Genomic DNA, 18508 nt, shown 5'->3' with positions numbered 1-18508 from the left:
GCAATGGAAGAAAGTTATGTGGTCTGATGAGTCCAGATTTACCCTGTTCCAGAGTGATGGGGGCATCAGGGTAAGAAGAGAGGCAGATGAAGTGATGCACCCATCATGCCTAGTGTCTACTGTACAAGCCTGTGGGGACAGTGCTATGATCTGGGGTTGCTGCAGTTGGTCAGGTCTAGGTTCAGCGACATGTGTCCAAAGAATGAGGTCAGCTGACTACCTGAATATACTGAATGATCAGGTTATTCCATCAATGGATTTTTTTCTTCCCTGATGGCACGGGCATATTCCAAGATGACAATGCCAGGATTCATGGGGCTCAAATTGTGAAAGAGTGGATTAGCCACCACAGAGTCCAGACCTTAACCCCATTGAGAATCTTTGGGATGTGCTGGAGAAGGCTTTGCGCAGTGGTCGTGGTCGTATTAATGTTAATATGCTGGCATTCACAATTATCTGAAAATATTTAGTGCCCATGTACATGCTTGCAGAGGTACAGCATTACTGTGCTGCCATTAAAAAAAACAAAAAAGTCTTCCATTTAATTCAACGTATTTATTTCTCCGGAAGTAGCAAAGCTGAAGTTACAAAATCACTCTTACAAAAACTCTTTTAAAGACAGAAAAGTGGATATTTTTTTTTTTTAATAAAAATCCAGCTACTTTTGATATTACACGATGGTCAGATTGTAGACACAAAGCCAAAACATCGGTGAGAGCATGAAATAAGGGAGAAGGTTTTCTTGATCTCAGTGTGTTCTTAATAAAACCACCAGCCACCAGTGGTAGGTGTACATAAACACAGCGTACCACTTGCTTCAATGTGAAAATCTGATGTTACATAAACCTCTAAAAAGGGCAATTTTGTTTTGTTTCTAATAATTTATTTGAACTGACTGTAATAATCAGGGGACTAAGACTGAGCACTCCATCAACATACCAAAATAATTCTAATATTCCAGAATGAAACTGTGTTACATGCTGTGCTAGAAGTTAATTTTCATTTCTGAAGGTGAAGAACAAGAGGTAGGTGTGTGTGTGTGTGTGTGTGTGGAACACTCCAGCCATGGAGAGGGTGGGTGAAGATTCAGACGTGGGCTTCTATTCAAATATGAAGGTCTCCTTGACATTTTCTACACCGCGTTGGCTGCTCATCCTTGTCGCATTTCTCCAAGCGGCACATGGAACAGCGTGACCTGTTGACATTTACGAACTCATCTGGCTGAGAGCGATGGCATTCTATAAGGAGAAACACCTAACATTCCAGCACAAGACCTATTTGCTTAGTGCATAACATATAAACATGTTATTGCTTTAAACAGAGGCAAGTCAACCTTTGCAGGAGAAGCATGCAGTTCGGTTCCTCGGTTTCAAGTGAAGAAATGCTTCAGAGATTAAAGCAGAACTGGACAGCTGGTAGGTCTCTTAAACTTAATACTTTTAGCTTTATCACCATATCTTCTAAATTGCCAATGCTGCCACCAGAGGGAGTCCACTGTCCCATGGCCCAGGTGAAGTCTGCCCCCATCATACCAATAAGGCACTGGACAGCAGCCAGGAATAGTGTGGCATGTATTTCACCAACAGCTGGGTTAAGGCAGGACAAATGTAAATTGAGGTGAAAGCATAAACAGATATAGTAACAACAGAGTATGATGAAAACTGTAAACAGAGTGTGGCGGGTGGTCTGAAAAGTGATGCATGTGTAGCATGTTCTTGACAGTGACAAAACAAATCAAACATAAAAACAAAGTGCCCAAAAATAAAAAATGACAAACAAAACCGCTTCTTTTCCTTGTATGGAGGAGAAGAGACTCCTTTACTTTATTGAAAATGAAATGAATCAATTTCAAAAAGCCAATGGGATGCAGCGAAAATGAAATATGCAATTGTGCGGGTTTAGCCTCTGCATGTCTCAAAATTCCGAAATAAAGTTGACACTGGAGCTGTTTGTGCGGTTCAGCTACTCTTTGTGCTTTTGTTCCAGCAGAGCTTTAGAAATCAGGGCGGTCCTTCTTCAGCTTGCTGTAGTCCATGTTGACTGCGAAAAACTGAGAATATAAACTGATTTTAGTAAAGGAACAAACAAGACAAACGTTTTTAACCATTAAAATAAACCACTTGGAGTGAGTTTGGATCGTTTACAGTTTGCTTTAGAGATCCCTGCCAGAGTTCTAAAATTTTAACAGAGTAAACTTAAATCAGAATAGATTAATAAAGCATCTTTTGTCTTACACCTATTGCTATTGATCAAGCCGTTGCAGCTAATGAGTTTATCAGATTTGCGACTGCCGGTCAGCATTAACCAGATTATGTCCTTTGATTAAGCCAACTGATGGAATTACCCGTGGATCAGTAGCACTTCTGGCAGAGATTCATAATACAATCGGTGAATAAGCAGTCACAACTTCAGCACAGAAAATCAAGAGTCACAGAGCATATTTAGAGGGATTTCCCAATAAGTGATTGAAGCACACCTTGTACTGATAATTTGGGCCAAGTTTGTTCCAGGGCTCGGGGTTATTCTTGCGATCCCAGCTGTAAAGGCAAAAAGAGTTACTAATGGCACATGGCAAAGTAAAAAGAATTCAAGACGCAGTATACTCATACTCAAAGGAATCCTTACCAGACGTCAGGGTTTCTCAAGCCCAGACGAGCCAGATACATCATGGACATGGCTGCTCCTCCACCAATGAAGAAGAAGAGGGGGATCAGCTGTAAGTGATGAAGAAAACTTCGTTAATGAGGAGAGCCGTTTCTCTACATACACTGGACCTACTGACACTGTGTGTATACAGAAAGCAATGTATAAGTAAGCAGGTTACAACTGCTTTAAAACAGGCTGTAGCTTGTGAAATTGAACTTTAACTCATCTCAAACTTCACCTATATGTTGCTATGAGCCTGTTTACAACATCTACTGGCTATATTTAAATTCGTTTCCATTAACTCCTCAGAATGCTAAGTTTCACAAAAACAAACGCTACTCGTTAACATTGCTTAGCCAGCTAACTTCCTAGCTAACTATTTATATCCCAGCATATCCACTACCCACATTATTTGACTCCAGTCAATTACAGTAGTGTTGACAAATTAGTCTTTGGAATTGTTTAATCTACAGAATATAGTAAAACCCGTGAGGTTTCTGTGGCTACCTGTCTACCAGTCTCTCAAAGTCAGTGCGGTCAACGGACTAGCTTGCTAAAGCTAACTAGTTTAGCTAAGCTAGGTTAGCCACAAAAATTCACAGATGATCCAACTTCAGTAAAAGTCATCAGAAAATAACCTTTACCCAATATAACAGACATATACTTACAGCTGGGTGTGTCTTAAGTTGTTTGCGGACCACGGCGAGCATTTTGACCTTTTTAATGTCCGACTTATCCCAATTTGTACAGAAATAAACGGATTACGACAACTCCTGTCAAAACGAAGCGCAGTTTAATCTGCTAGAGCAGGCGGAAGAAAGGCTGGAGAGACACACAAATAGGATGCTACACAGACTGCCTGAACGATAGTTTCGAAAAATACATGATTAATAAATATTATGTGTGATCTTGGACGTTTAGTTTACTGCAAATAATAAATACAAACTCATTTTTGAATGGCTGTATTTCTACGGTGCCGTGTCACTTCAAGGTGAATTTCTACTCAACATTTTAATCTGGCAAAATTCAAGTAAATTCGCTACAACAGCTGAACGCTCAATACAGGCCAAATAAGGATAACTGTAACAAAGAATATGGAGCAATTATTAACAAGCTCCGTTACAGTCTAAATGTAAATATTTAATGTAGTGTGCATTTAGCATTCGTCTGCATTTAGAATCCTGTTTCCAAATATTGTAACATTATTGTAGATATATCTAATCTTCAAGTCTTATTGGGGTATTTATGCTTCCTCATCCTATATTTCGTTGATTCTCTTTAAATAATTGAATCAGTCAAATATGAATTAGTAATCAGTGATGTGATGGAAACAACAGACAGCCTGCCTTTGGTTTTATCTCTCTGATCAACCAGGTGAAATGTATGTTTATTTTAAGACAGCGGGGGGCGCTGTTGCCTTTTTTCAGACGTGGGAAATTCTATCTATTGGAAATAAAAAGTCATGTATTTTCAGTGCTCAGGGATCTGTCCTGTCAACTCGTAAGTCATTAGTCACCCGTAAGCAAATATATAGCATTAATATGGAACATATTTCCATTTAGATAATGCTACTACCAGTCAGACACCATTGATGCGAACCAGTGGATTAGGAGCAAAAACAAACACAAACCGACATCAAATATAACGTCCCTTTTATGGCAAGTTATTTTCAGCTTGTAGAAAATAAAAGTAGAAACAACGCAACAATAAGATTGGACATGACACAACAGGCTACATACAACCGCTGAAATTTCATAAATGACATGACTAATTGTTTTGTAAGAAATTACCTACGTGTGATCATTGCATTTGTAAACCATTCATCTTAAGTTCAAAAGGGAAATGCTGGAAATGAAGTTCTTAGGCTTTGTTTGGTTCAATGTTCATCCAAGGGAGGTGAGCTGGTTTAAGAAATGATCTGTCTACATATTCCTCCACAAAAGCATAGTAGCTATGTCAATGACTCATCACAGTTCATTCCGGACTTGATCCAGAATAAAACATGGCTCCTCAGTATATCAACAGTACACGACAAATCTGGAGTTGAAAACTTTGACGACTCTCTTTTAAATACAGTTAAATATCTGACCATACTTGAACAGATCTTAGGCACATAGAGTATGCCTGTACAGGATGTCTTATGAAAATAAGATACTGGCTATATAGTGTTTCCATATGATCTGGAGTTCAGTCTCTTTTTTTTCTCATGTGCTCCAGATGTTTTAATGTGTTGTCTTCTTAGAAGTTTTTCCAAATTTAGCATCCAGTCCAAGACCTAAAATGAGAAACAGGTGAAGCATAAAGAAGATGAGCAAAAGATAGTCGCTGTAGCTAAACACTTTAATTATTTTACACTCTAGATTGTAGTCTGCACTAATGAAAATGTGGGACCACAGAACAAAGGCAGGTAGAAGAGAAAGTGAGACATGCAGACATTAGCCATAAATCCTGGAAAGTGATAAACTAGAATGAACTCTCACCGAGGAACACCAGAATGGTGCCAACCCACTGCATTGAACTCATGACGTTGCCAAACAAAATAACAGAGCCAAGGATGGTGAAGAACTTCCTTGTGGTGGTGACGATGGAGCAAGTCAGAGGACCAAAGTAGACCACCGTCATAAAGATGAAGGTCTGACAAAGGATTACAAATAAAAACTACATTTAGAAACAATCACTAAAATCAAAATACTAGATTTCTTCTCATACAACAAAAGAACATAGACCATTCTCTAACACACTGGCAAAATTGTCTTTCAATCGTTCCACCCACCTGGCCTAAAGCACTGGTCAGTCCAAAAAGAAGAATATTGTAGAAGATGCTGGGGTGACGCTCTGTAAAACTCAGGAACTCCCACACTTCCCCTGTCCACAACACAGCTGGGGACAGAGAAGATGATAACATAAGTGCCATTTCAAAAAGACTGTTGTTCTAACATGCTTAGAACATCAGGTCTGGGATTATAGTGTAAGTGTATGGCACCACCAAGTGGTTTAATAAAGCAACAACAGTTAGATGAATGTGTGTGGTGTGACTGATCGGTAAGAGTGAGTTATACGAATACTTTTGCATCTTGGGGAAAAACAAATTTCAAAGCTAAACTCATGTTGTGTATGATGAAACCTGGAGTGTCATGTTCAAATGTGCTCATTTAAAATCAAACATGGAAGCCCTCTTAAGGTATTTTATTGCAAACTGTCCTTAACTCTTAGGACAAAATAGATTTTTAATGTGGCCTACAAAAGAAGGAAGCAGAAGTTCAGAGAGGATGGAAACACAATCAGAGACAGCAGACACTGCGTGTTAGTTCCAAGAACAGATTCTCAATCCTCATATTGGCACTGACCTTTTGATTTTTATCTTACAGCCCATTAGCGCCTACCCTTAGAAAGCCCCTCATTATAGCATTTGTTTCATGTGCCTTACTCTTCAGTATATTATAGCTATCTCAACACAGAACTGAGGGCTTTGAGGTGCTGGATACCTTATCTATAAAGATAACACACAACAATTTGCCTTGACTGAATTAATGAGTTTTTGGCTCCTGAGAAAACGGTACTCATGTTTCTAATGCAGCGCTTATTGGTTTTGTACTTATTAGAACGGCCTTCAGCTACTGCATCACAGCTTGAGTCCATATAAGATTTCATTGTGATGTTTCAGAACTAAACAACTTATCATAAACATTTAAGAATAATGACTTAAAGCTTGGGTTTGATTGGTTGTTGAGTGAAGAAGCAGCTGAGAAAAAAACAGGACGATACGTCTTATATAAAACAATACATTTAAGTTAATAAAGTTAAGTTAAACATTACAAAGTATAGACAGAACGCATAATTCAAGCTTTGCAATGTTCTAATTCACTGAGATAGCCTCAACGCTACATTAGATCTGTCAGTGTGTCTATTTCAATCTGTAACATTTTGGCAGTACTGAAGCTCACCAAGGTGATTTTGCTCATTAGTGTCTCCTTCCTGGCTGCAGGTGTGCCAGTCAGTCAAATGACCTGATGTAGTTTTGGTTCTGGCAGACAGTCTATTAGATGTGAATTTGGCTAAGAGCTTGAGTGACTCACCTAATCCCAGTACTAGTGTGGACCACATGTTAATATTCAGCATCATGTGGTTGGCGCCGGTCTGGAAGCGAGCCCTCATGTGGTCCTGGGCCACACCAGTCAAACCGTCCAGTGTCAGAGAGACCAACTACGATACAGCAAAACATACAACCAAGACACAAGATGAAATGTCACAGTAACCATGGCTCCAGGATGGGATGCAGATAGAAAGGCAGCATATGACAATAATGGAATATATGTTAACTCACCAGCAGAATCTCTCCAAAGCCAAAACCATGGTCATCTGCAACAGCTGAACTCTTGTTGGGTTTATAGAGGAACAGAGCAACTCCGCTCACAATTAGCAACACGCACAGGTACTTAGCCATTGGGTACCTTTTCCTCAGTATTGTCACACCAAGTATCATCACTGCAACAACAAAATAACAATATAATGTAGGTTTTTCATCTATAAATACCACCAGGGACATAGTGTAAGGCCTTCTCCCTGAGAGTGAAACATATGGAAACATGGTGTGCGTGTTTTGAATGTGTAACAAGAGATAACCAAACTGTGAGAGGTGAGACATAATCTTCATGAACAAACAGAATGTAGTGTAACCTGCCAGATATGTTCTTAACTCCACACTCTTGAACCGCATACTCAGTGTTTGACTTGGTAAATGTCTACATCAGAACACTCTGCTACGATACCATATAGATTGTGATATAGTTAATACTAACTTAGGACAGCGGGGAAGCCTGACACTTGTATTAAAAGAAAAAAAGGCAGTGACAAAAGTTTATACATTCCACATTCTGTTGTTAATCTTAAGGCATACATTAATAAACTACATATGAGAATAAATTGTCACTAAGTACTACCTACTTCTCTTCCAAAATGAGCACCTTTAATTGTAATCATATTTGTAAAATCACATCATGAACAGAAAGAAGAAATAACGTAATATTATCAAATGTACCTGGTATGGGCTTGCAGGATTTTCCCAACACCTGCAACAGCAAAAGCACAGATTAATAACCACTATATATGAATTTTAAAATAGACATTTTAACATACCATTTATTATTATGCTAAAAGGGGTATAGTCACCTGTGTGGGGTAGTTAACATATTGAAGGGCAGAGTTACTGGACACCATGGCTCCGAGATAAGAGAGGGAACACAGGCCATAGAGCCAGCTCTTGGTGTGATCTGGTTTGGAGCCCTCAAAAAACTGGATCACTGATTATAAAAGAGGAACATTTTATTTATTTATTTATTTATTTTAAAGGCATCATCAAGCTACAATATAATTTCAATTACGCGAGTTATTTCAAACTTGTTAAAATGAAAACAAAATGAAATCTTGACTGTAATGAGGTGTTGCCAGGCAGATTCACCCTTATAAGTATCTCTTGTACTCACAGATCTTAGCGAACAAAGAACTGATGATGCACTGGATTAAGACCAATGTCCGGGCAAACTTGAACTTCTCCTGACCATAATCGCCTCGAGTGCTGAAAAAAAATAAATAAATAATAATAATAATTAAAGAAAGAGCATTTTGTTGATCACAACAGATCACAGGCGACAAATCGAAAACCAATCCAGCTTTCTCTGCAGGAACATGAGCTCTAATGACTGCTTCAGATAGGAGAGCCCATTACGCAATAAATTACTGCAGACAGGGTGGGGTGGTGAGGGTGACATTTAGAGGACCACAGATATCTTGCTTGCTCGCTATTGTGAGTAATTTAAATACAAATAACTGTGGTGTCCATATTGTGTGTAACTACTAAAAGCAAGACTTTGAGGCTTGTGGGGAAAAAAAACTGCTTCACCACAGACACCAGTTTTGAGTCATCATTCTGAAACCAGATATGATCCCTGTTCCCTCCAGTGGCAACTGGCAACATACCAGCTGAGCCAGAGCTCCCCTTACTTTACTTACTCTTTCTAGAGAACTACAAATCGCTTTTAGGACTCTTTGACATGGTAGTTAAATGTTATGACCGATTATGTACTGTAGGTACATATCAGCCTAAAACCACCAAAGAGACACAGAAACTTCACGAAACAGTAGAATAATAAGAATATCCTCATGTGAGCAGTGTAATGTCAAATTCCGTTCTATAATTTGACGACTTAATTCAGTCAACGTCACAATTTATCTGCAACTTCGTGAGAAATTGCCTGCTTTAAATTTGCATATTTTTGAATGACTTTCGGTGAGGAATAGAAGTGCGTCTGAAATGGGGGTTGACAAGCATGCAACCAGCTGGCAAAGTTACTCACATTGTCTCTTGTAATATTCCGTAATAAAAGTAACACACGAAGACTCCGAGGAAGCAAACGATGAAGCGTATCCTCATATTGTCCCACAGCGAGGCGGGCTTCCCAGCTCCCTTTCCCGTAGCCATACTGTTGTCCACCAACCCGGGTATGTTAACTGACACCGCTCCGCTCCCCGCGCCTCTCACACCGACGTCTCGCTCCACTATAGCCGATGTCACGAGCCCAGAAATGGTGCTCACGTTTTTCACGTTAGCTGTAGATTCTGCAGCGGGCGGAGGGTTCTACTGATGTATCGCCAAACACTCGTATGTGCACAGTATCTGTTGTTTCCCTGAGCTTGCTAGCAGTGTTTTGAATGACCGGCAGCTACACAGCTTTCATGTCATTCTTATATACTTTGAATAACTTCAGTGACATCATCTCCCCAGGGACGGCTGCAAAATCAAATCACCCCAGTCCCTCCTGGGTAACGGTAAAGACGTGCTGCCAGGTGAGTGCAGGTCGTGTTTTCATTGAGAAATTAAAACCTATATTTAGAGGAAGAATTTGGAAACGTCAGGAAAACTGGTTTTGCAAAAAGACCCCAAAGATATAAACAGGGAAGCCTGAACCATTCCTTTTAGTTTAACAAAGTAAATCTGGATTATAAAATCGTGAAGAGCTATTTTGTGTAAACTCGTCAATCCAGTGAAAATAAAACGCTGCTACGTGTGGGAATTGTTATAAATAACTTTTAATGGCAATATTTTGTCTTCTGGCAAATGTAAGGACTGCTATTTAGAAAACTCGGGTCCTTCACTCAAAATGTCGCATACCTTTTTGTCGTCTTAGGATGTGGATTAAATTTATTGGTCCATGTAAGGCAATGCTGAGCCACTTAGGACCAATCACAAAGCAGATTTCGGCGAAAAAAGGCGGTGCTTAGATTTAAAAACCACAAATCCACGTGTCACAGGTTGGCACAACAACAACGTAAACCACAAGAATGATAATATGGTAGACGACTTCTGGATGGCCTTAAGAAATGTTTATTTTATTTTTCTCAGCGACACACAAAACATTTTTTAGATGCTGTCACCCTAAATAAACAAGAAAGAGATTCATAATCGAGTCTGAGAAAGCAGAACTGGCAGATTCTTTATTAGCATCTGCATTTTCTGAGTGTCATTTTTTTTTTTTTTAATCACTGTTGCATAGAATCACGTGGATAGAGACAGTGTTTTATGCATTTGAATAATAACTAAAATAGAGGGGAATTTGCCTTTTCACTTTGTGGTCAAGCTGATTGCCCAGTTCTTAAAACACTGGAAATGGGGTTGGTTAGAAAAATGCCAGCTGTATGCAGGTAAAGCTAATAAAACGTCCATTCCAGCTTATAGACAAAATATAAATGGAAAGACAAGTTGATTTTTTTTCAGTGAACACAGTTTCACCAGCTTTGTAGATAGAAAAACACATCTTTCTAGAAACACATAGAGAAGTAGGTCATCATAAAGTATAAATCAAACATATTTCTCTTCACTCAAAGTTCAGGAACAAACACAACAGGTAATTTGTTTTTCATCAATTACCCTTTCAAATTAAACTGAATGCTTTTCTAAAACCAAATGAAAAGTTATAAAAAACTAATACTGGAGTTCTAAGCGCTTGTGTTTTTCTTATGTTTTTGTGTGACAGCAAATTCACTTATTTTGACAAAATGAAAACATCCCTCGCAGACTGCAGTCTTTGTCTGAATAGCTCACACAAACAATATTCAATTTTATCAAAAAGAAAGATGTCAAAAAACGCAGGCAATCGTTAAACCTTTCAAGCATTTTCCAACATTTCACAACAACCTAAGTCCTGCAGTTCTGAACAGGTACATATCAGTCGAATGAAATCATCCTGCAGGTGGAAACAATACAGCAGCCGCGTTACAGGCCACAGTTATCCTAAAGAATGACAACAAGAAACGTCACCAAGTCTGTTGGTTCGGTCACAGTGATTGTGGCACATTACAGCAGTGATGAGACACTGTCCATTGTCACGCTGAATATCAAACACAGTTTCTCCACGCTCTGGCAGTGCAATATGGTTTAGTCCTGAGAGACTCTGCTCAGATCAGATATCCATCTACTGCATGCCCAGGTGCCTGGTAGGAGAGGCCTGACCTGAGCAGCCAGTGACAGGAGACACCGACAAGCCACGGAAGAGGAGGTCCATGGAGGGCAGCAGGGGCTTCAGAAGACTGACAGGGCAGAAAGCGGAGCCTCCGTGGGGGGTAAAGTTGACTTTATTGGGGTCAGGACAAGATGGTTGAAGGAGAGTGTCATCTTGACAAGCAGACCTGCAGGTGAAGAGATAATAAGAGTAATCCATCAAGGTACAAAGTCCCTGTGTACAGCCCTTCTTCCTCCAGGTGCTGATGGTGTGCAATATGACTATACAAAATCAAAAAGTGGTATAGAAACTATGAAATTAAAGATTTTATTAATTGCCTCTCAACTCATGTCATATATATGTTAAAATGTCCTTGTGGACTAATGTACATAGGCCAAACTAAACGCAATTTAAAATTAAGAATTGCGGAACACAAAGCAGCAATTAGAAATGGTAACTTTGATTACGCAATTGCAAGGCATTACCGAGATAAGAGTCATGGACCAGCAACTTCCCTCAAGTTCATAGGTATTGAAAGAATCAAACCCCAACCACGAGGAGGTAATTTAATCAAACAACTTTTACAGAGAGAGGCCTTCTGGATACATAAACTCAACACAGTAGAACCATACGGTCTGAATGAGGTACTGGATCTAAGTGTATTCTTGGGATAAGATGTGTATGTAAAGTTTATCTTTGTATATAGATTATACTTTTGTATATTTTTGTAAAGAGTATATTTTCTATATAAATGAATTGTTGTTGGTTGATATGAGTAATGACCTAAATTAAAAATCTATTGTACTTTTTAACATACAGTATAACTTGGATACAAATGTGCTTAAATGATATAGATTGGGTATATGTACATGCAAGTTATAACATGCAAGACATGGATTTGATGATATTTATTGTATTCTCTGGTGTGTTAGTGTGGGGAGTATTCTCACTGGGTCTGGTGTGGTCATGTGATGTTGCTACCATCTATTTCACCTGCGGATGTCAGATTGATTGTGAACGTGAACCTGATGAAGCAAATTGTGAAACGCGTTGTTCACGCCGAATAAAGTCAGCAAAAATACTCTCCAGTGTGCGATGTATACCACTTTTTGATTTTAGATAATAAGAGTAGTTAGGGCTTAAATACGTTCTCCATTTTCTCATACTTACAACGTTCATACTTAATTCTGACCGTATCAATCTATCTATCTATCCGACATCCTGTTTTTCTCTCTTGGTATTTGTGGGTACTATTCATGATGTTCTGGTCTAAACATTGCTACTTACGTTGCTTCCTCGCATACTCGAACCCGCTCACATCCTTCAGGTGGCTCGCGCTGAAAGGAGTAGGTTTTGTTGGGACGAGGGGAAGACGAGCAGGGCTGCAGCAGTGGGGGATCCAGTGCAAATGAAGGAAGCGATGTTAATGGCGAGGCGGACAAGGCCTCACAGTCCACCGGCTCTGCAAAGAGAGACAAAAACAACCTACATTTTACAAATAATACCAGAACAAACAAATCTCTGACTTAGCTTATGTATTTTAAGAAAATGCAAAAATGTAAAGCTGTCTGACCTGGCTCACCCATGGGACAGGGAGACTGGGAGGGAGACAAGAGTGATGGATTTAATGGACATGGGGAACTTGAAGGCGACAGAAGCAATGGATCAAGAGGACAAGGGGACTGAGAAGGAGAGAGGAGGGAGGGATCCAGGGGCCCCGGTGACGGCTCACTCTGGGAGCCACTGCTGCATCTCTGGACAGGGACAGGAGCCCTGTGCCCATCTGGGATATCCAGAATCTGGAATATTCAAGAGTACACAGGGGAAAGTTTTAACAACACAAAGGCTAGAATGAATGTGGAGATGATGAATAGCACTTGCATGTGATTATAATAAAATTCATGAATGACAAACTTAAATGCATGGAATTTATATTAGACATATTTTTGGGGGAAAAGGAAGTTACAGTTAAAATATGCCATACTGGTTGTTGTTAATAGTTTATTAATCTTGTTAAGGGACCTAACCTCAAGCTGATCATCCGGTTTCTCAGACACAAACACTTCCTCCAGCTCCAGGTTGAGGCCTTCAACACTACGTCGCAGCCGCGGGGCTAACCTGTTCAGTGGCATCAGGGGCATTGTCTGAGGAAACACATACGGACACATTCAGAGGGTTTTGGTGTCAGACTGTGTTGTGCAAAACTGTGGTTTGGCGTCTGGTTCTTTCTGAGACCTCATGGTCGTAACAGAGAGGCCTTGATGACAGCTGGTCCTAAGAAAAGAACTATTTTTTTTTTTTATATCGCTGTTACTATACTGAATTTGCTCTATGCCTTTAACTCACATGTCCTAATGGGAGAAAAGAGCATTGGGCTACCTGAGTGATGCCTGCTGCATGACCTGCTGGCAGGTGTTGGGGGGGGAGATCACATCCTCCCGAGGGAGGGGCATGGCGGGAGCGCTTCTGCAACTGGTGCCTCAGCTTGGCCACCTGAGGGCAGAGTGGAGAGAAAAATTATTCATTCTGAAAGAGGAAGGTTATTAACTTTGCCCTCAGTGCCGTTTTCTTTTCTATACGATAAAGGGTGTGGGTATGAGTGAGAAAGAACTGATTAGTGATCGGAGTACTTGCCTCCCTTAGGTGCTCTGCACTGCCCCAAGATGCTGAACGTTTGTGTCCACCGCCACTTCTCCTTCCCCGTGTCTCCTCTGCCCAGGAACTTGGAGTCTTTAAAAAAATATATATTTTACAGTGGTCAGCAAAGATGCTTTGTCTAAACTGCTGGGGAGCTCTGGCTGAAAGTTTTGGCTGTCTGCGACCTTTAGGAGGCACTTTACATTTTCTGCTAAACCCAGCAATCAGCTCTACAACTTGAGAGCACAACACAGAAGTGGAGAGCAACAGCTGTCTTGCACACCTGCCTCACAACAGCTGTACAGAGGAAGGCGACAAAAAAACCACTCTGAGCTGCAAAACAGCCTCACTTCCACACACATAAGAAAACATCCAAACCACATCATTGTAAAGACTATAAATACAGTGCCACTATCAGCATTCAACACCTCAGTACACTTACACATACAGAAAACCTGTTATTCACAAAGTCACGTACTGTAGAGGAAAAACAACCAAGACAAACACTCAGCAAGGAAACCTCTTCATTTGTTAGTAACAACTTCATAACATCTTACTTTCACTCCTATTTCCATACCGATTTCTTCACATTGACTCTTGATCTCCGACCAGCGGGAGCCTGGCTGGTTGCTGCTGACTGTTGGTTGCGAGCAGATGACTGGACATTCATCATTAACAGGTGAAACCCACGTTAATCCGATACAGAGTCCCAGTGCCTCCACGCTCCCAGCCTACTGCTTCAAACACTGGCAAACAACTTGATCCATGCACTGCTGTCCATTCCATTCATAAGTAAGTCTCAGCTAACGATACACACAAGTCATACAACTCTCACTCCCTGCAGCATGATTACATCATGGCTTTCGGTCCCAAGAAATACAACCAGTTTTTTTTTTCTTCGGCCTCACAACTCAGAGAAATCTTTCAACTTCCTGTAGGGAAACACAGGATCATCTTCTGTCCAGTCAACTCATACAGCCTATTGCCTGGCTAAATAAGTCAGTATGCAGCATGAGTCGGTCACACAGTGACATCAGTGTAGAGTTTCAGTTACCAACCCCCCATTATCCAACACCAGTAACCCCACCCTGCCTAAAACATGAACAGGGGATCATGGGACACAAACCTATAAAAAGACTCAAAGGTAGCAGAGCATTCGGTCTGCATGGCTAATGTTTCCAGTTTGCCAACAGAATAAGGAACGGGGCTGTCTTCCAGTTCTAAATTGATCTAATTTATTACAATCTCAGTCTATAAAACATCAAAACATAGTAAATACTTTACCAGAACTCAAGGACTAATCTGCAGAATCCTGATTTCGTTCAAGCAACAGTTGAAAAAGCAAAACAGAATAAAAAAAATTTACATTCATATAAAACAGCAAATTTGATAGATGGGAAGCAGAGAACTCGGCTTTGATCCTCAGATGGCGATGTCAGTGAGTCAGTTGCTCCACCACTTAGTGCACGCTAAAAAAATCTCAGTGACTATTTAATGGATTACGTGGTCTTTTGAACAAATATTCAGAGGGTACATCCAAGGTGGATCTCAGAGTTTTCCTCTAGTGCCACTGTGAGATTGCAGATTTTCAAATGACTGCATGACGTAAGTAAAGACATTCATGTGCCTCAGAATTTATTTAATCCAGATTTTTCATTTAGTGCCACCTGCACGACTCGGGAGAGAGGCCACAGTTGTTACATCAGCATGGTAGTATGTTCATTGTTGATGCGCCTGAGGATAGCTGGACAGAGCCGAGAACATTGACTGAAATCAAGATACTTTAAAAAGGATTACCAAACATTGGTGGCAGTTATTTTCTGTTGATGCATTAAGTGATTAATCGATTAATAAATGTAATTGGTTAAAAATACCAAAAGGAATCCAAATACCAGTCCATCTGAGTGTAAAAAAGTACAGTAATATACCTAATAAAGAATGAAATGAGAGCCAACAGCCAGTTAAATCATCTGATAGAATGCAGAGGAACTATGGCAGAAGGAGCTGCTGGGTGGGGTGGCGGTATGAGTGTGGTTGAGGAGAGTGCTGGGGGATGGGGTGTCTGTATAATGAGGTCAGGGGGGGTCTGCTCCTCACAATGGAGGCAAAGGGGGTTCGCTCCGGTTTAAACTGTGTCAGGAGCGAAGACGAAGCTGCGGAGCTTGCCGATGTTACTCTGGGCTTTGTGCACTAGTTAGGAGCAGATACAGTCGAGGGGGGAGCGAGGGAAGAACAGCGGAGTTTAAAGAAGAACAAAAACGACTATTTCCAGTTGGCTGCCTTCCACCCGCCGCGTCGAACTGGAACCACCAGACACCTGCAGAGCCAACATCAGATATCTTGTCCTCTATAGAAATCCGTAACATACAAGAGATGCGGGGCATTTGGGTTCTAAACCTCTCTGCTTTTCCTCTTCTGCAACATGAAGCAACAGGTTTTATGATATACGAGTTCTTGCACCATCAGTAGCACTGGTTTTGAACAGACTGGCCTTTATCAAGACCCGGTTTCTCTTGATTACAGTACTTACAGTAGCAAAGTAGCATAACTGATTTGAGAGTGTCACAATATCTTAATATTCACCTGTGTGGCTTTGTCATTGACACAGGTAACCGCTGTGCTCTCCGCCTCTTTGGGCCACTGTCCCTGCAGATAGGGTCCGACAATTGCGTCCAGAGAAAGTGTTCGGCGAATGGTGGGTTTCGGCGGGCGAGCCGAGGTTCTGTCTGCTTTGAGAAAAGAAATAATTAACATTAATCATGGAGCATGGTGAGATTGTGTAAGCCTTCCCTAAGTACGTGTCAAAACTGTTTCTGTCTTGCAGAAGTGATGAACTCCTGCCTAAATAACTCTCTTTAAGAGGCCAGACTGTATTTTAACACAAGTGCTGTTCGTAACATTGCTCCCAGGCTTCCTTCCCTCTGTAAGTATACAGTGCAGAGCTGTGTGATTGAGCATGTTGGCAGCTCCTTGTATCTCTGGCATGTGCGGACCATGTTTTTGACCTGGACCAAAGCCATCTACAGCTACACAACACTGGCAACAGTTACCACAAGCTACAAGTTTATTTACCGCCAACCCAAAGCCACAGCATGCTGTCATCAGCCCAGGTTGCAGGGCAGACAGGACGTAAATAACATGCAGATATGAGTTTCATGGATACAGTTAAGGAACAGGCACTCAGAGTAAAACAAAGAGGCCTTTAAAACTGCTGCTGCGTTAGCATGGAACATGCAGCTGAAATCCCACAGGTCAGAGTGCAAAGGGGCAGCTGAGTGTCCAAATAACATTATGAGAACAGTGTTATGTTTCAGGTTTAGCAGCCTTCATTGTTGACTTAACTTTCTCATAGTGTGTTGGAATTTATTTTTTGTGACTACAAAGGACAATGGTTAGCCAGTCAAACTGAAATCATTCATTCTCTCAATTAAGATGGCCTTTCAATTAAATGTTTCTTTTAATGAAATAGTTAGTATGTGTTTATCATGTAACTCATTAATATTTCTATCAGTATAACTTCAGAATTTTAACAGATCAGTTATTTCATTTCAATTCATCAGTTAATTTGTAAATACCTGATAATGATAAGTTTTAATTTGGAGCTGCAGCTAATAAATGAATAAATCTGCTGATTATGTTCAGGATTACTCTTTTAGTCTGTGTAAAATGACAATAAATAAAAAGTGCCCACAACAGCTTAACAGAGAGCCTTTCATAATGATATATCACAAGAAAAGTTAACAGTTATGAAAACTTGTGTAGTATTTTCCAAATGACCAAATGTGAGACCCATGGTCCCTGTGTAACGTAACCTCTAAGGCAGATAATGATGATGAAGTGACACCAAACCAACTTTTCAGCCTTGGACCACACGGAAGTGAATGCACATTGAAGCCCCCTCCTCCTAAGTGTGTATTTACCCGTCTTGACCTCTCTGCAGAGCAGAGCTGAGCCCCTCTGAAGCTGGTATGGGACCGTGGCTCTGAGGGGCTGCAGGCTGGGGTTGCTGCACCCCCGAGGCGCTCCTCCACTTCTGCCCGACATCCCCCACTCCGCTCCCACAGCCGAGCTCCGCTTATGAAAACACACCGCTTTGCTTTTCTTCTCCCCGTCGTACTTCGCAGCTCTGTGCACGGCTTTCTCTTTATATCACCACATTCAGTTCATCCAGGGTTCTGATCCAAAACTCTGATCCGGCCTCTTGATGCACAAACTCCTGGAGCTTTCTTTTGTGATGATGACCATGGCTTTTTATGTGTCAATTTCAAGTTTTAAAGCTATAAAAACTCACGAGCTGAGTGATCTTTGCAGTTCAACGCATCATCCTGATAAATCGTGGATTATCTCTCACCCTGCAGCCTGGAGAGGACAGAGACTATGCGGTGCTCTCACGCATCGTTATTTGTTTCCCTTGTCTGTAAAGTGACAACACAACTGCTCAACCTGTGCGACTATCTCGTGTAGCTTATAATTCCACGGCAGGGTGATCTGGTTGGCTGCTGCAGAATATCCCTGAGTACTTATTGGTTCTCACGTCCATCTGTCTACTGACAGGAAAGCCCCACAAAAACTTCAAGTTCCCACCCACTTTGTGGAGATTTTTTTCTTTCTCCACTATGCGGGGCATGGGCATGGGCTATCCCCTCCTCCTCCTCCTCCCATCAAAAGCACGTCCAGACCCCGGATCTGTTCACATTGTGAATGTGTGGCCCTGGTGTGGTCTTATGTGT

The 18508-nt window shown here is 40.9% G+C and overlaps 3 protein-coding genes across 3 annotated transcripts; all 3 read right to left on the bottom strand.

Annotated features, from left to right (window-relative positions):
• Positions 1-1767: 1767 nt before the first annotated feature.
• Positions 1768-3475, bottom strand: ndufa4a (NDUFA4 mitochondrial complex associated a). The gene is made up of 4 exons (XM_084571136.1): positions 3315-3475; positions 2626-2714; positions 2477-2537; positions 1768-2050 (listed from the first exon to the last, which is right to left on the bottom strand). Exons 1-4 carry the CDS (start codon positions 3354-3356, stop codon positions 1994-1996), a joined length of 249 nt encoding a protein of 82 aa, XP_084427262.1. The 5' UTR covers positions 3357-3475; the 3' UTR covers positions 1768-1993.
• Positions 3476-4281: 806 nt separating this feature from the next.
• On the bottom strand, positions 4282-9924 carry slc35b1 (solute carrier family 35 member B1). Its single transcript, XM_084571135.1, has 9 exons — positions 9000-9924; positions 8130-8221; positions 7816-7946; positions 7685-7715; positions 6971-7131; positions 6723-6849; positions 5420-5526; positions 5127-5280; positions 4282-4921 (listed from the first exon to the last, which is right to left on the bottom strand). Exons 1-9 carry the CDS (start codon positions 9122-9124, stop codon positions 4869-4871), a joined length of 981 nt encoding a protein of 326 aa, XP_084427261.1. The 5' UTR covers positions 9125-9924; the 3' UTR covers positions 4282-4868.
• Positions 9925-10021: 97 nt separating this feature from the next.
• Positions 10022-18234, bottom strand: fam117aa (family with sequence similarity 117 member Aa). The gene is made up of 8 exons (XM_084570754.1): positions 17699-18234; positions 16362-16507; positions 13776-13871; positions 13521-13634; positions 13169-13285; positions 12715-12940; positions 12429-12603; positions 10022-11328 (listed from the first exon to the last, which is right to left on the bottom strand). Exons 1-8 carry the CDS (start codon positions 17820-17822, stop codon positions 11115-11117), a joined length of 1212 nt encoding a protein of 403 aa, XP_084426880.1. The 5' UTR covers positions 17823-18234; the 3' UTR covers positions 10022-11114.
• Positions 18235-18508: the final 274 nt, after the last annotated feature.

This window comes from Chelon labrosus (assembly GCF_963514085.1).
Source record: "Chelon labrosus genome assembly, chromosome: 21".
Classification (NCBI taxonomy): Eukaryota; Metazoa; Chordata; class Actinopteri; order Mugiliformes; family Mugilidae; genus Chelon; species Chelon labrosus.
This window is presented reverse-complemented; position numbering and strand designations above follow the sequence as displayed.